This window comes from Hyposmocoma kahamanoa, unplaced genomic scaffold (assembly GCF_003589595.1).
Source record: "Hyposmocoma kahamanoa isolate Upper Pololo Valley unplaced genomic scaffold, ASM358959v1 116, whole genome shotgun sequence".
NCBI lineage: Eukaryota > Metazoa > Arthropoda > Insecta > Lepidoptera > Cosmopterigidae > Hyposmocoma > Hyposmocoma kahamanoa.
Window position 1 is genome coordinate 264,436 of NW_020653391.1, and position 16,243 is coordinate 280,678.

General features: G+C 36.4%; 1 protein-coding gene across 1 annotated transcript; it reads left to right on the top strand.

The window, feature by feature from the left end:
* The first annotated feature begins 9,146 nt into the window (after positions 1-9,146).
* Positions 9,147-15,957, top strand: LOC113239802 (dual specificity protein phosphatase 23-like). The gene is made up of 4 exons (XM_026476940.1): positions 9,147-9,164; positions 12,295-12,728; positions 14,546-14,669; positions 15,539-15,957. Exons 1-4 carry the CDS (start codon positions 9,149-9,151, stop codon positions 15,685-15,687), a joined length of 723 nt encoding a protein of 240 aa, XP_026332725.1. The 5' UTR covers positions 9,147-9,148; the 3' UTR covers positions 15,688-15,957.
* The last annotated feature ends 286 nt before the right edge of the window (positions 15,958-16,243 follow it).

A 16,243-nucleotide genomic window follows, 5' to 3' on the forward strand; every position in this document is an offset into this window, starting at 1 on the left:
TTAAGTGCTGAATGATGTTTTATTAATAAACTGAAACTGATATTTATGAATAAAGATTATTGTTTTTTACGTAAGGTCTTATACTGATTCTTCATTTGAGATAGATTTATTAATAAACTGCACTATTGTAAAAACATCACTAACTTTAAATTACATTTGAAATGACTAAATCTAGATTTTCATTGGTATCATAACAATTGTTTGTCGGATCCGCCATCTTTAATTTGTCTTTTGAAAAATTGGGCGCCTTGAAAAATGTTTTTGGGTCACACGCACTTTTGGATCCGCCACCGTTTATTATTTCAAAATGGCGTCGTCGTATTGGATTGACTTTGAAAATACATTATTTAGCTTTTTTATCGCACTAGCGCCGCCATCTTTAAAATTTTTCGTTGTATTCGTATTTTGAATTGGCTATATTGAAAATAACTTATTTTTTAGGTTGCTTCAAATCATAAAGAAAATGATTAAAATTTTTGATAGAAAAATATAATCCATATTTAATCACACAGTCTAATGGTAGATTAGTAATCCTACTTCCTATGGAAGGTGCTAAAATGTATTGAAGGTTATAAAATAATAGTATTGTTATAGTATTAGCTATTTTAGCAGTAAGTTAAGTTACAATGACTGTTATTTGTTCGCGTTACAATCAATGAGTCAATATTTTTTTAATAACTAAGGTACCATCGTTCTGCCATATACATACTTCGCATCTGGGATTAATAAGACACTGGGGCGTAATTTCTTCCCCTATTCAATTTCATCAAAATCTATTTAACCATTACGGGTACTTATAACAAAATCCAACTTTACGTTAATATGTTTGGTGACATAACGGTATTAACTGTTGTTCGCGTTTTGCTTTTCCTGTGGGATGAAATGTAGCCCTTGAGTTTTTACGGATTTATTTTTTACTTGAGTTGGTGACAAACAAAACTGAAAAACTAAGGTCATTTTTCAACACCTCTTTACTTACTGCTTAAATATGTATACTAAGCTATTGTTTCAAGTGTTTGTTAAATAATTGTCAATTTGAATTTTTGTATTTAATAGTTTAGAAAATTTATAATATTCTCATGAGAATCTAATTTCAGATGAGCGTTATTCAGTTCCTTTTTTAAATTCACCAATCAAGAACAGTATATTAATGTCATTAAACGAACCAATCAGGCGCCATCTGCTACCGGATTGGCTCTTTTTTTCTGATAAACTCTTATTATTATTAATTCATTCCTTTGCGAATACTACATTCCAGTTCGTGCCTTGAATGTCAAAATGTATACTAATAACAAGGACGCAAAGGCAGTGTAGTCCCAATAATTTTCCTTATTCCATTAGGGACTTATGCAAGAAAAAAAATGCGTAATATCCTTAGCATGCGTGATACCTGAATGTTTATAGAAGATGTGTGAAAAAAAAAGAAAAGTTTAGGATTGCAAAGAAGAATATTCTCAATAGTGCCAGTATCCCGTTAATTACCAGCGAAAACAGGGACTTATAAGCAGAGGCACAGAGGCTGTCATTTGACATTTGAAATGACAATTTCCTTTATAAATATTTTATTTTACATAGTAAAGACACTTAATAATTTGAAGTGCAGTATGAAATTTTACATTGTGAAAATCATTATATTTTTTTAGTTTTATCAGCTTTGTATAGTTAATGCTATAGTTTGTTACAGGTGAACACTAGATCAAAATGTACTTTAGTTATCGAGCTTAATTGAAATCTTAATTATCATTTACCTTTTATTGTTTTGATTTTATTGTGCGTTTTACCTAATTATATCTATGTTTGCATCGATTTGTGCGATATTGTAGTAAAACGCACAATAAAACCTGACATAAATGTAGGTATATATAGATCGACAAGAATCTTCTTGAAAACTTTTTCCAATTATAATTGGCGAATTGATCGTAAGTTTCACCATAGAAAATACCAGGTTTTAGCTACTCAGTTGTGTAACAGAGTACAAGAGACGTAATGGTGAAATGGGGATATATCAATCCGACTCAAAACCATTGTGCTGGCGGTTCCCCACACAAAGTATGGCTCAATTGTTCTCATGCCCGCTGTGGCCAGCTGCATCCGCGAAGACCTGCTAAAGGCAACAGACAGGGGCATAGCGGTGGCTGCTTATAGAGCCAAAGAAATATAACACAGGATTTGTGTAAATCCCCGAGAAACGGCTCGGTGGCATTTGTATTGTCTACCCTGTTCAGTGTTGCCTTTAACATCACTATCTACTTGACAGTCAATACTGTCAAGTAGATAGTGATGTTAAAGGCAATCCATATAATAATAAAACAATTAGTACAACTCCGCCTATTTGGCACTTCCATGCCTACACGCATTAACGAGATTCAGATTACCATGAGATTCCGCGGCGGTGACTCGATGGAAAATGTGACGGAAACTGGAATCTCTTGTATTACCTATTTATCTGTCAGAAGTTTGACAGAAAGCCGGGATAACAAAATCAACGAAACAACGTTCTCTTTCGCCTTACGCGATAAGCCTACAGAAACACCATTTTATAATTCAATTTAGATTGAAATTGGTGAAAATGTTTCCATTAAGTTCTTCGTGATCTATTTTCAGAAATACATGTAATCTGTAGTTGTTACTTATTAGGGATTTTTTCTTATTAAGAGATAAATTTTGTGTAGATTCAATTATTCAATTTTAAGGCTGATTTTAGAATAACAACCTGTGTAAACTATTTAAAATTCCACGCAGGACACTAGCTCCAAAAAAAAACAAACGAAGGGAATAAATGCGAAAATGGAACTACACTACTACTAACTATTATTTAGAAGTTTGACAAGGTACGAAGTCCAGGAATTAAAGGAAATCGTAAGGGCGCCGTAAATTAGACGCATAAAGAACTGCAGTGGCGCCACTGTAGCGCCATTATCGTGCACGCTCAAATGAAATAAAAAAAAATATTATTTCAGACAGTACAGTTACACATACAAGGTTAGTTGTAAATACTAACAACCTCGGAGGACTATATTACTAACATCATAAACAACTTTTGTTCTATGTCTTTACAATACAATAAATTTACTAAAAATAAGCTTTTGGTATATTTTCAGGTTAGTTTTCTGTGCCTAATTTCGGTGACAATTTTTATTACTTAAGTATTCGAGTATAAATGTCATGAAATATTAAATAATATTACAAGTTAATACTCTCAGACGGCGGAATTCTGGCTCAGCGCCTTTGCTATTTTTGTTTAAAAAAGTAATGTTTTTTCTATTTGGGTAATTTGCATTTTAGTTTTCTCTACCTAATTTCGGTGGCAATTTTTATTATTTAAGTATACGAGTATTATCGTGAAATATTAAATAATGTTTCAGGATACTTCACTCGAATATTAAATAATACTTCATGATAATATTCTAGAATATTTGAATAATAAAAATTGCCACCGAAATTAGGTACAGAAAACTAACCTGAAAGTTACCCTTTTAAGTTTTTGTTGTACTATCGGACTCTTTTTAGTTCTGTATTCGGAAGAATAAGTTAAAACGTGCAAGCGTCCTCGGCGACCAGTCCCAGCCCCGAGCTGCACAGAGTTATTACCATTAAGAGCCACCTATTTAAAACTATTCATCTTTGTATGAAAGTAAAATCTAAAGTCAAAGAACAAGTTGTTGTTTATGCGAGGTTGTTAAAATTTTAAAAATAAATCTATACAGCTTTAGTAGGTGCGTACAACTATGTTAGTAATGCAGTGTTCATTTTCATGAACAATGATGGACATACAATACTTAAGGATTGGGCTGTCCATCCTCTGCTACCGCCATAAGAAGACTGTTGGTGATTGGTACTAACTAAAACACTCGCGGTCTTCCATTCACACCGCGCCACCCTTGGTGTGTGAATCTCGCAGGATAAATAACACGACCTAGAATCCATTTGTTTAGGTATTTAACTAAATGTAAACAATCTTGATACATCTCTTTATTGAAACATGTACTTCACAATTTAATAGGTATAAAAATAGGCATGCAATTTCATATGAAGCTAAATATTTGTATTTTGTATTTGAAAGTAAGTGAAAATCATTTTATAAATGTATATTTCATTAAATAGACATATCAAGATTGTTTACATTTAGTTACGCACCTAAACAAATGGACTGTTTGAAGGTACCTTGTTAGACTTTACACTGCTTCTCTTGAGGCATAAACGTGTGTACAAGAAACACAATGGTTGACTTCGATGCGAAAGGGTTGAATCTCATTTGTTAGCATACTTTTAGCACTGCGTCCATACTAAATTATTTTGTATGGGGTATAGTATGCCTGCAGTCAAGTAGGTTTCAACCCCCATCGTGTCCCTCGTATGGATAAACTGTCAAACGCCCTCGGTGAGTGCGTTTTGACTCTGAATCAGCCTCGTGTAATGTTCCACAAGCACTTCACGGTGACCATATTTACATATCCATGTTTAGGTATTATTTATAAAAAAGAAATGTACGTAAGAAAAATATAGATTATTTGCAGGATACGGAATTTTTGTCAGAAAGTATTTTCTATGTGTTTTTGTATAATATGTTTTATGTTAAGTATATAATATACATTATTGTTATGTACAAATAGACAAATCATGGTATTTTTGGTTTCCAGTATTTTCGAATTCCATTTTTAATTTAAATATTTTTTTTTTGTTTAACTCAATATTCTAAAAATGTACTTAATAAAAGAATCACATATTGCCTTAAGGTTAACTTTTACTTCTCAGCATGCATTAACCCCGCGGCCATACTAAACATGCCCCACACGTTTAGTATGGGCACAGTGCTAAGACATGCTGTCAAGTGGGGTTTAACCCTTAGTTAAGCATATAAAATTACAAGCCGAAATTCAAGTTTTTTTAACGGCTTAATAAATTAAAATAAAGGTCCAAGTTAGTCAGATCTATTATACATACATAGCTTAGGTGATACGTTATATATTTACTACACTGTAAGCTAAATACACTTGTGTTGTATGTAATAAAATATTATCTTATTTAAAATGTAGTTTTTTTTAAATGCATGTGGATGGTGCGTCGGGTAACCGAGTTTTCCAAACGAGTCAATGCTTACAATAACCAATGGGTATGTTAGGCGCTAAAGCGGGCAAACGAAGGCGACCAGTCGTTAAAATCTAGTTTAACTGGAATTCACCAATCCATAGGTGAAGCGTCACGATTATAGTACCAAACTCAAGGGTAGGTAGAGCACCCAGACAAGAATATTAACCGCTCAAGTTTTTAATATGCCAAGTGGCGGAACAAACAAGTCCTGCGCCTGTACCTAAGTAAACCACACGCCTGACAATACCAGTTTAAATCGCCAAGATCTAAGAGGCACTGCCGGTGTGCTCGTCACCCTAGAACATAGTTGATAAGTCCTATGTGCCTGTAATTTAAGCACCGTTCAAACCGGATTGCAGTAATGCTCACATTTCCGCTTGACTGGAGAAGTAGGTATGGTGGCAACACTTCCCAGGACACTATTCTCACAAGGAGCTCTGAGTGGCACTGCAACGTTAGGGACAGGCGTGTCGCTTATTACCAAGCACACATGTTCAAAAAAAAACAATTTAGAAAGTTCACTACCCAAATTGGTCTTACCGGGAATCGCCCGGGTTCGATTTCCGGTAGGACCTCTATATCCAGCGCCCACAGTGAAAACCGTTAGGCCACCGAGGTCGTCAAATGTTAGAATAAGGGCCTATTATGCACATGACATATTTTATACGCGTAGACGGCGTTTGTATCGATTCAAACGCGATACAAACGCGCTTTGGAAGAGAGTTTGCTTTGAATCAAACATCGCGTTGCAAGACTGAGGAAATGGGTCAGGGGAGGGGCGCGAGCTCACGCCACCGCGCCATATTATTACAGCACAATAAACGTGCCTCATCGGTGCGTATATGCGCTGTAGTGAATCGATTCAAAAAGCACGCAAACATCGCGTTGCAAGCAAGAAGCTTATATACTCCATTGAAGTTTACGCTTAGAATTTCATGTAGTTACATCATTAAAAAAATTACTGAAATTGACAAACGAAATTGAAGTTAAATCTATCTTTTATCAATATACACACGCGCATCTACGGTGCGTATGAATTTGTGACCGTGTGCATAGGTTTACTGGCTACGACTGAGAGTCGTATTCCAGAACTCTACTCAATGCTCAAGTCAGGACTTGAGTATGATTTCAAGCACTGGAAATACGACCCTAATAGCAAGGACTTGAGTATGATTTCTAGTGCTTTAAATCATACTCAAGTTCTGACTTGAGCATTGAGTAGAATTCTGGAATACGATTCTAAGGGTCGTATTCTACAACTCTACTCAATACTCAAGCCAGGATTGCACTGGAAATACGACCCTAATGGCAGGGACTTGAGTACGACTCTTAGGGTCGTATTCTAGAACTCTATTCAATGCTCAAGTCAGGATTGCACTGGCAACACAAGCACTGGAAATACGACCCTAATGGCAGGGACTTGAGTGTTGAGTAAGTGCTTTAAACCATACTCAAATCCTAACTTGAGCATTGAGTAGAGTTCTAGAATACGACTCTGAATCTCGTACAAAACGCGTTAACGCGCGTCATCAGCGAGTCCTCTGCGCGTCGTCTGCACGCAAAAAATACGCCGTGTGCATAGGCCCTTAGAGCCTTTGCACATGGCATATTTTATACGTGTCGTAAAAGCGCGTCATCTGCGCGTATACGCGCTGCAGTGAATAGATTCAAAAGCGAGAAAACATCACGTTGCAAGCAAGAAGCTTATATAGAATTTCATGTACTTGCTTCATTTAAAAAATTGACAAACAAAACTGAAATTAAAACTATCTCTATATACGCCGTGTGCACAGGTTCTTAGTCCACGCTATGATAATGTCCCCTTATAAACATGACATACTTGTGTAGATCGTGCGCAAGCGCTCGTTAATCTAATTATACCCGAAGCCACCGAGACGGCGCGGCGTGATCTTGTAACAGATACTTCTTTGACATTGACGTTTTGCTACGACGATGGAGAGGTGATTGATTTATTGCCTACTCGTTTTTATATGAACGAGCTCGTTTGTAAAATGATTAAAAATCGGATCTTGCTAACCGTAATCCAAGAATAATGTAGGATTACGTCGGCATCGCGATTTTATTGGTATTGAAAACATTGATGCGAAGCTGACGTAATGAGTAATAATTCAGTTTTTTTTTTTATTTCACTAACAAACGAAAGTTTACTAAACGACAAAAGAAAATTATAATTATTGTTAATATAAAGATTGAATACTGAGACCAAAAATTCGCAACGGTGACGGTGCGTTCAAGGTTTACGCGTAATGTGTCTTGTGCAAAACCGATCCCCAAATACACTTTTTGTGATACAGGAAATCGCATACCGGAATTTGGCAAAAAATCAGTCACGCGCTGAAAACGATACCGAGCGTTAATTAGCTTTCTTGAACGGAAAATTGAAATGTCAATGTCTAAAAAGTAACAATTCCCGATCGGTTACTTTCTTGGCACTGTCATTTTCTTTTTTCAATTAATGAAATTTATAAATAAATTGGGCAATGGTCATTCACAAGAAAAACTTATACGCAGGAACTTAACAATTTAGTTACACCCGATCTCCTTCCGACACGTGTAGAAAATCTAGAACACTCCATTCTTACATCACATGATATTCCACCCATTCCTCTTTTCTCTCGCTTCCTGCTCAGATTTGTAATAGCTACTATTCCAATCATATGTCAATTTTGACAACACTTTATAATCGCTACTGCTAATCACGTTTCTATGTTAATACCAATCTGTAATTCAGTCTACGGCCCTTTTAGGGTAAATGTCTACTTTATATTCATCCATAAGCATAACCGTATGTAATAAATGTATGTAATATAACATAAATGTATGAAGTTACGAAGTGTTTTGTAGTCTTATACCTGTTTTTATATATCTTTTTTTGTTACAGCCTCTTTTTTCTCTTTACCATTGTTGCGAACGCAACAATTTTTGTAATTTTAACTTAATTTCCAAAGCAGTAACAAAACGCTGCTCGTCAGGGCACATTACGTAGGCCTATTTTGAACCAATCGAGTAACACCACATATGTATTTTTCATCCCTACCACATTTGTAACGAATTTTGTACGCAACTAAAAAGGTAAAAAGGACCGTTCACTTTTAAAACTGTACCCCTTCGGAAACTATCACTGTATCGATCTAACGGCACTACTCCTGTAATTAACCAGTCACCTATTTAAAATATAACACAGTCAACTACAATCGTCTTTGATTTTACGAGTCGTCGAGCTCCTGATCGTCAACTATTTTGGGTCTGGCGGCTACAACCATCAACTTGAAATAAATATCCATGGACCTGAAGTTTTCTTATTTTATTGCCGTGAACCTGGTCACGACTCGTTATGGTTACAACCCTTTCATCTTTACAGCTACCAGGGCTGACCAGAGATGTCGTTTTAATAATTGTAATATTAAGTTTATTGAATATCACAATGTTTTACTATTATCATGAATTAGTAATTTCAAAAAAAATATTTGGATATCAGGATAGTGAAACATGATATTTAATATAAGTTTATTCGGTTACTTCTTTCTTATATCTTCACTACTTAATTTTTTGTTTTTTTTTTTGTTATAATACCAAGTGACGGGACGAGCAAGTAGTGCGCCTGGTGATAAGCGACACGCCTATCCATAACAGTTGCAGTGACACTCAGAGCTCAAAATTGCATAGATCTAAGGTGCACTGCCACTGCGCCCGTCACTCTGAGACATAAGTTGTGCTCAATTTACTGCTTGGCGGTAGAAATAGGTAAGGTGGCAATACTTCCCGGACGAACTCTTTTACAAGGAGCTCTACTGCAAATAAATTTCGAATATCGTTACGCGTTCAAAACCGTCGTAACTCGACAACAGTCAGTCAAACGCTTAAAAGTAAAAATTAACTAGACCATTTAATAATCAATCACATGACCTATCACATAAATTAATTATTGACACCGGTGCCAAATACTGGGATGCCATAAGAGAGAAACAAAGTGCACTCAGTGTTACGTGCGATTTCGACAGTTGTGTTTGTTGTGATCGATATTGTAACGGGAACAATGGCTTCTGTTGATTGTAAGTCTGGTGATTTATTTTATTACTAATAAGAATTTGGTTAAATTCAAATTACTAAGTGACATATAACAGATGACATATATCCGCTTATATGTCAAAATATCCGCTTTAAATAGCAAAAGACGGATTCTCTTTTACAAGCAGTTAAAATTAGCTAACGTGTTAGACTCATCGGAACTTATCCTAGCGATGCATAGCTGAAATATCATTAAACAATCTCAATATTCTAAAACTGGCTATTTGCACAATTTAACCATCACTAGGTTCGCGGAGTAGCAAATTGATTTACTTCCATTTTTATTATTATGAAAATAATATATAAAAAGGCATAAAAGTCTTTGAAAACCAAAAACAAAGTTCCGACAACAAGCGCATACAAAAATTCGTGAGGTCCGCTGGTTCGTTTCGTGGCTTAGTTGGCATAGCGTCTGGCACGGCTTGCTAAAAGACTTCGGTTCGAATCCGGCCGGATCGATGGATTTTTTTCTAAATGTGCGATCTTTGTATTAAAAATTATAACAAGCATTATGAAAGTCATAAAAATAGTATGAATTAGATGAAACAAATCACGTCTAGAAGTGAGGTTTAACAGCGTCAAATTCTGTAGCACACAATTTGACGCTGTTGAGAAAACACGACAAAGCATGTGCTCAACATATAACATATAAAACACGAAAGAGCTAATAATAATTTGATTATCGTAAATAACATTAAACTGCCAAAATAATGTGCAACGCATTACGTTTTAACAGTCTAATAAATCCTTCAAAATACAGGTTGAAAAAAGTACAATGTAAACGAAATATAATAGTTAATAAAACAAAACTGTATAACAAAAAAGTTAAAATTGGGAGCATTACACTCGAAGTTGTTGACCATTACGTATACCTGGGGCAGACAGTCCAGTCAGGTAAGTCCAACTTTGAGAAAGAGATCTCTCGTCGAATCCAGCTCGGATGGGCAGCGTTCGGGAAACTCCAAAAAATCTTTGCGTCCAAATTACCTCAATGTCTCAAGACGAAAGTCTTTGACCAGTGTGTGTTGCCAGTGATCACATATGGATCAGAAACGTGGTCCCTCACTATGGGCCTCATAAGAAGGCTCAAGGTCACTCAGCGGGCAATGGAGAGAGCGATGCTCGGTATTTCCCTGCGTGATAGAATCAGAAATGAGGAAATCCGTAGGAGAACTAAGGTAACCGATATAGCTCGAAGAATTGCTCAGCTGAAGTGGCAGTGGGCGGGGCACATAGCTAGGAGAACCGATGGCCGTTGGGGCGGAAAGGTTCTTCAATGGCCACCGCGCACCGGACGACGCTCAGTGGGTAGGCCCCCCACCAGGTGGACCGACGATCTGGTGGAGGTCGCGGGAAGCCGATGGATGCGGGCAGCGCAGGACCGATCGTCGTGGAGATCGTTGGGGGAGGCCTATGCCCAGCAGTGGGCGTCGTATGGCTGATGATGATGATGATGATGATGTATAACAAAAATTAACGAGTCTCAATATATAAAGATATTTAGTAACAGCAGAGCTCTTTGTGTAAAAGTTTGTCCAGGGAAGTACTGCCATCTTACCTAATGTGTGTGATCATTACCGCGTTCCTGTTTTGAAGGGTAAGGGTGCTGGTGAAATTTCTGGCACATGTGACTTGTCAACTTATGTCTCAGGGTGACGGACGCAGTAGCAATACCCTTTACACTTGAAGCTCTGAGTGGCGAGTGTTATGGACAGGCGTGTGACGGTGTGATCTCCTTGCATCGTCATCCCACCTTTTTATCGCCTTTCTCCGGTTCCTGGCCACTCGTATTTAAATTTAAATTTTGAATTGTTCCATTCTTTTGCCTCACATTCTGATTTTGTTTCATTCCATCGCCACTCCCTGCTCGATCAGCGGACGGAGTAGTTTAAATTCAATCGCGTCTTAATTTTGATTATTTTACTAAATTATAATCTAAATCATGTGTCAATTCTAATAAGTGTGTCACAGTCTACAGCCTTATCATGTACCTATGAATACGTATCTGTAATTCAGTATAACTCGGCACTTTCAGGGGTAAGTGTCTACTTAAATTACTCTTTATATCCATCAAGTTAAGGAGTGTTTTATATTAATGTACCTGTTTATTTAAGGTATATAACCATTTCTTCTTAACCCGACTTTTAATAAATTTGTGGACCGGAAGTTTTCTGTTTTACTGCCGTGAACCTGGTCACGGCTTGTTAGGGTTACAACCCTTTCAGGCGTGTCGCTTACCACTTACCAGTTACCACCATTTGTTCATCCCGTTACTTGGAATAATAAAAAAAATTATAATTACAAAACATTACAAATTCTCCGAAACAATTTTCATTCAATTATAGAATTCACTTTCGAATAAAAAGAGTTTCAGTCTTGTATTAAGTTATATTTACATAAATAACATGTTCTGTAGGCCCTACGTCGGTTTTCTAAAAATATTTTTCATGCAGTTAATAATATCTCTAGTTCATTAGGTTTTGTAAGGAAAGTTGTTTATTATCACTGTCATGTATATTTAGAAAGAAGGTTACTATCTCTGTCATGTACAGTTGTCTCTATTTACTTATTTTTTTTCACCCTGTGTAAACTGGTTGTAAACAAAACGTGTCTTACATCATTTCGCAAATTAGATACTTCCTAAACATGGCTACCTACGTCATAGTAGCTCATAACGTCATCAAGTAGACAAGAATGAAAACCCATCCGGTAATCATTTATTATCCGTGGAAAGTTTTTTATATAGGAAAGCATGGGCGTAAATCACACAACGCTTTTATAGACACATTAGCACAATGTAGAAAGTCTTGTAATGTCAAATAATAAGATCGAAAGTTCAATAGCGTGTAGCACTGGCAATGGCAAATGTTAATGTGGTCAAGGTTCGTATCTCCAGAAATAAATCTTACTCCAGTAACTAGAGCACTGTGCCAACTTTTCCCACCTTTAGTTCGGATCAGTCAACATACAGATCTCCCAGCAAATGGTCAAGAGCGAAAAACGGTGTCACTGTGAAAAGTGCCAGTGCCAGTGTCCGTACAAATTAAAACAAATACAAACTCTCTGGCAATAATTTCAAATTTCGAAAGTTAACTTTTTAATTTTCTGTGACAGTGAATTCGGACAACAACGCCGAAGACATGGATGAAGAATATCAAGTTTTTACCAGAATGGAAGACATCACCGAACAAGATGACAAAAATCTTGCTGGAGCCAAAAAAGAAATTCGCAACGACCTTACTGTGATAATACCAGAAAATCCCTTTCCAGAAATCGAAGTGGACGCTTATCCTCCATTAAAATTTTCTTGGGTAATTCCGAAAAAGTTAGCTGCGATGGCGTTTCCAAGAAATAAAGAGAATTTACAGTTCTTAGTGAACCAGGGGATAACACATCTGGTAACACTCACAGCGGGGAAAAAACCACCAATGGATGATATGCCTAGACTGAGATGGTCAGAAGTGCCGATTGAAGAATTTGAACTACCGACGTTGGAGCAAATTAAGAAGTTCATTGATATTTGCAAAAGGGCGGACAAAAATGAAGAGGTAAATGAATGCATTTATATATTATTTACTTAATTAAGTATTAAATATTTTCAAGCAAAGTCACAAGCGAAAATTGTCGTCCTTGCCTTAGGATTAATAGAATCACTATATGATTTTTTGATAAAAAAGTGCTATGCCAGTCTTAGGGTCGTATTCCAGAACTCTACTCAATGCTCAAGTCAGGATCTGAGTATGATTTCAAGCACTGGAGATACGACCCTAATGGCAGGGACTTAAGTATGATTTCGAGTGCTTTAAACCATACTCAAATCCTGACTTGAGCATTGAATAGAGTTCTAGAATACGACTCTTATGTCCACTTGCACTAAACTTAAGTATGTCTTAAACCAATGCTTAAATTGATAAGACACTCGTTAACACAATGTATTAAGAGTGTCTTTTGCATTGCAAGTGGATATTAGTGCCTAAAGTTGCTTCATAACGTCGCGTTGTTAAAATCCAACGTGAGGTCAGGTGAATAAAATAATCAACAAATCAAAGAAACACGGAAATCAAAAAAACATACTACTTTACAAATATTTTTCCAGTAAAATGACAATTCGTGATAATTTCTGAATACGGTCAAGGTAGTCAATTGCGCCTTCGTGTTTACAGACGATTTCAAATTTTATTGTCGAGCAATAAGCCCATTGAATTAATTGATTCAGTCGAAAAACCTTGTCCAATTAGCACAGCCAAACAAAAGGCGATCACTACCAATATTTTGGGGACATCTATGTCGTAGGGATTGTATGTTATGCGTTTCTATGTTTACAATTTTTTTTAAGTATAATATTTACTTATTGAAAATCCCGAAAACAAATTTAATCATATAATATAACATATTTCTAGTTAAAGATCAGCTCTGGAGTTCATTGATAGGTACTAAAATACAAAAAAATCGGATTTGCAAGAGATTTTCTAACCTAAAAAACTCAAACTAACCTAAAAAACCCCACCCTGTATTGTGGCCAGCTCAAAAGTCCCATTATACTCGCCTGCCTCGTTGGACGGCAATGGACACTTGCTGAGCCAACCTTTAAATGAGTTCCGAGCTTCCGAACCCCTCGCGACCGGCACCAAGTCGTACATCGGCTCCAAGGCAGAATATTTAGCATGATTTAGTTTCGCGGCATTTTCAGCCGTGGAACCCACCAACCGCGACGTTTGCCTTAAGTGCGACGCGGCAAAAATATTTAGACAGGTTGCGTCACACAGAAAACAAAAACAAACCGTCCGTCCTTTTACCGTTGATATACATAATTTCGTTAAGAAAGAAGATATTCATAATATTAACCTTGGAACTATGTCTAAACTCATAATACCACCATTTCGTTTAACCAAGGTAAACGACTTTTTTATGGGGAACTGTATACGTTTTTACAATAACATTCCGGAGAATATATTAAGATTATTTTTTCCTAAGTTTAAAACTTACATTAAAAGTATTTTAATTGAAAAGTATAAAAATTGAAGAGTATATAAAGATAAAGATGTATGGAAAGACAACATGAGTGTAGATTCCATACAATTATGATTCAAAGTGTATTCCATAGCATTTAAGTTTATTTGAAAAGAGCAATCCCTAGAGTTTTTTGCTTGTACTTCTCAGGGAGGTTAGCGTAGTGAAAGAGCAGTAGCTCAAAAAATGACGTTTTCAAGTGTAAAAATTTTAACTGTGGAATAAATGATTATTTTTATTTGACTTTGACTTTGACTTTGATTCGGCTCAGACTCGGGTACAATTGTACTTATTTCGGAAATTTTACGAACAGAGTTGAAACAGTCAGATGGAACAAACATTCTTAATTGTCCAGGTAATTGGGATCCACTGTCGACAAGGTCGCAGCCGGTCAGGCGTACTATTGGCCTGCTACCTCGTCCACTTCCACAGATTCCTGCCAGACCAAGCCATCAACGTCATACAGATGATCAGACCAGGTAGTTTGTCGTATACGATTTTCAGTCATTAATATATAATATTGTAGTAGTTATCTACGCAGAAGATATAAAACGAGTAACCGTCCAGTTTAACAGATATGTTTTCTTGCAGTTTAGACTTTAATGTGACCGTTAACGAGCTTGCGTGCTCGCCAAGCGAGTTAATATTTCATCAATTAAAACACAAACGAGACTCGACTAAGAATTGTTCGAAAGTAAATGAAATATATAGATCACAAAATGTTATTCGAGCTATATAAATAATTTTTTCGTCAAAATCATAAGTTAGGTATACATTTATTCGTGTCAAAGGGGATGATTTAGCAAATACTCCGTTTTTGGATACCTACTGCCATGATTTTACTAATACATTCAATTCAACCACTATAAGTTTAATTATTTTAGAAAGCTCTGAATGAATTCTAGAAATAGATATTTAGAGATACCTACATAGAGCTCCATGTGAAAGAGTTCATCTAGGGTAGTACTGCCACCTTACCTATTTCTGCCGCCAAGCAGCAATGTTACTTTTACTGTGTTCCGGTTTTAAAGGGTAAGGGTGCTGATGAAATTACAGGCACATGGGACTTGACAACTTATGTCTCAGGGTGACGGGCGCAGTGGCAGTGCCCCTCAGATCTTTGCGATTAAAAGCTCTGAGTGGCACTCCAACTGTTATGGACAGGCGTGTAGCTTACCATCAGGATCACGGCTTGTTCCTCCCGTCACTTAATATAATAAAAAAAAATAGAAACAGATGAGAAACAGCGATGGATTACGAAATATTGTTTGGCATTTCATATTGAACGTCACATTTATTTTAGATTTAGAAAGCAAGAAAAAGGAAGTAATTTTCTCTAAATTCTCAGGTTCTTGCAATTCCCCTGAACATGAAGAGGCTATAGGAAGATACTTTGAGCACCTGACTGAAGACAATCCTCTCAAGTTCGGAGTCAGCAGTTCTGTAATGGACGAATTCATTGAACAGGCTGGAGAAGCCACGAAAAACGGACTCTAGTGTACTACATTTCTGAAACAAAATCACTTTAGTTCGTTAAGTACTTAAAATCATAAAACAAATTACAGAAACAAAGGTGTTAATAGGTTAAGATTTATGATAAGGCTACATTATAGGTTGAATATTTAATATGATCAGCATTAGATCAAAAAATAAGTTTATTTACAATATCGCGTTGGCCAATGAGCGGTACTTTTTTCATGTCAATGTTAAAAGAGTAACTAATCAGGTGCCACTGACTAACAATCTGATTGGTTCATTTGCTTGACAATAATATTTCATTTTAGACATTGACTTACAAATAAATGGACGACTGGTCTAACACAAAAACCACGAAAAAAATGTCCCAAGTCAACCTATTCGAAATTTAAATTGTAATGTCATCGCAGTATCGCGCTGTCAGTCGAACAAATGAAGACTAAAGCGGAGGTAGCGCTCTGTATACGATTTTAGCGCCTTACAAGTGCGGACACTTTTTAGCGCGGACCCGACGTCCATATAATTGTAAGTCAATGATTTTAGAAAAACGTTTAACGTTTGATAAACTTGAGGTACT

Bases quoted from the DNA above. Each gene is read 5' to 3' on its own strand.
- LOC113239802 (XM_026476940.1), top strand. The intron at 12,729-14,545 runs GTAAATGAATGC...TTAATTGTCCAG, and splicing joins GGGCGGACAAAAATGAAGAG to GTAATTGGGATCCACTGTCG. The intron at 14,670-15,538 runs GTAGTTTGTCGT...CTAAATTCTCAG, and splicing joins CATACAGATGATCAGACCAG to GTTCTTGCAATTCCCCTGAA.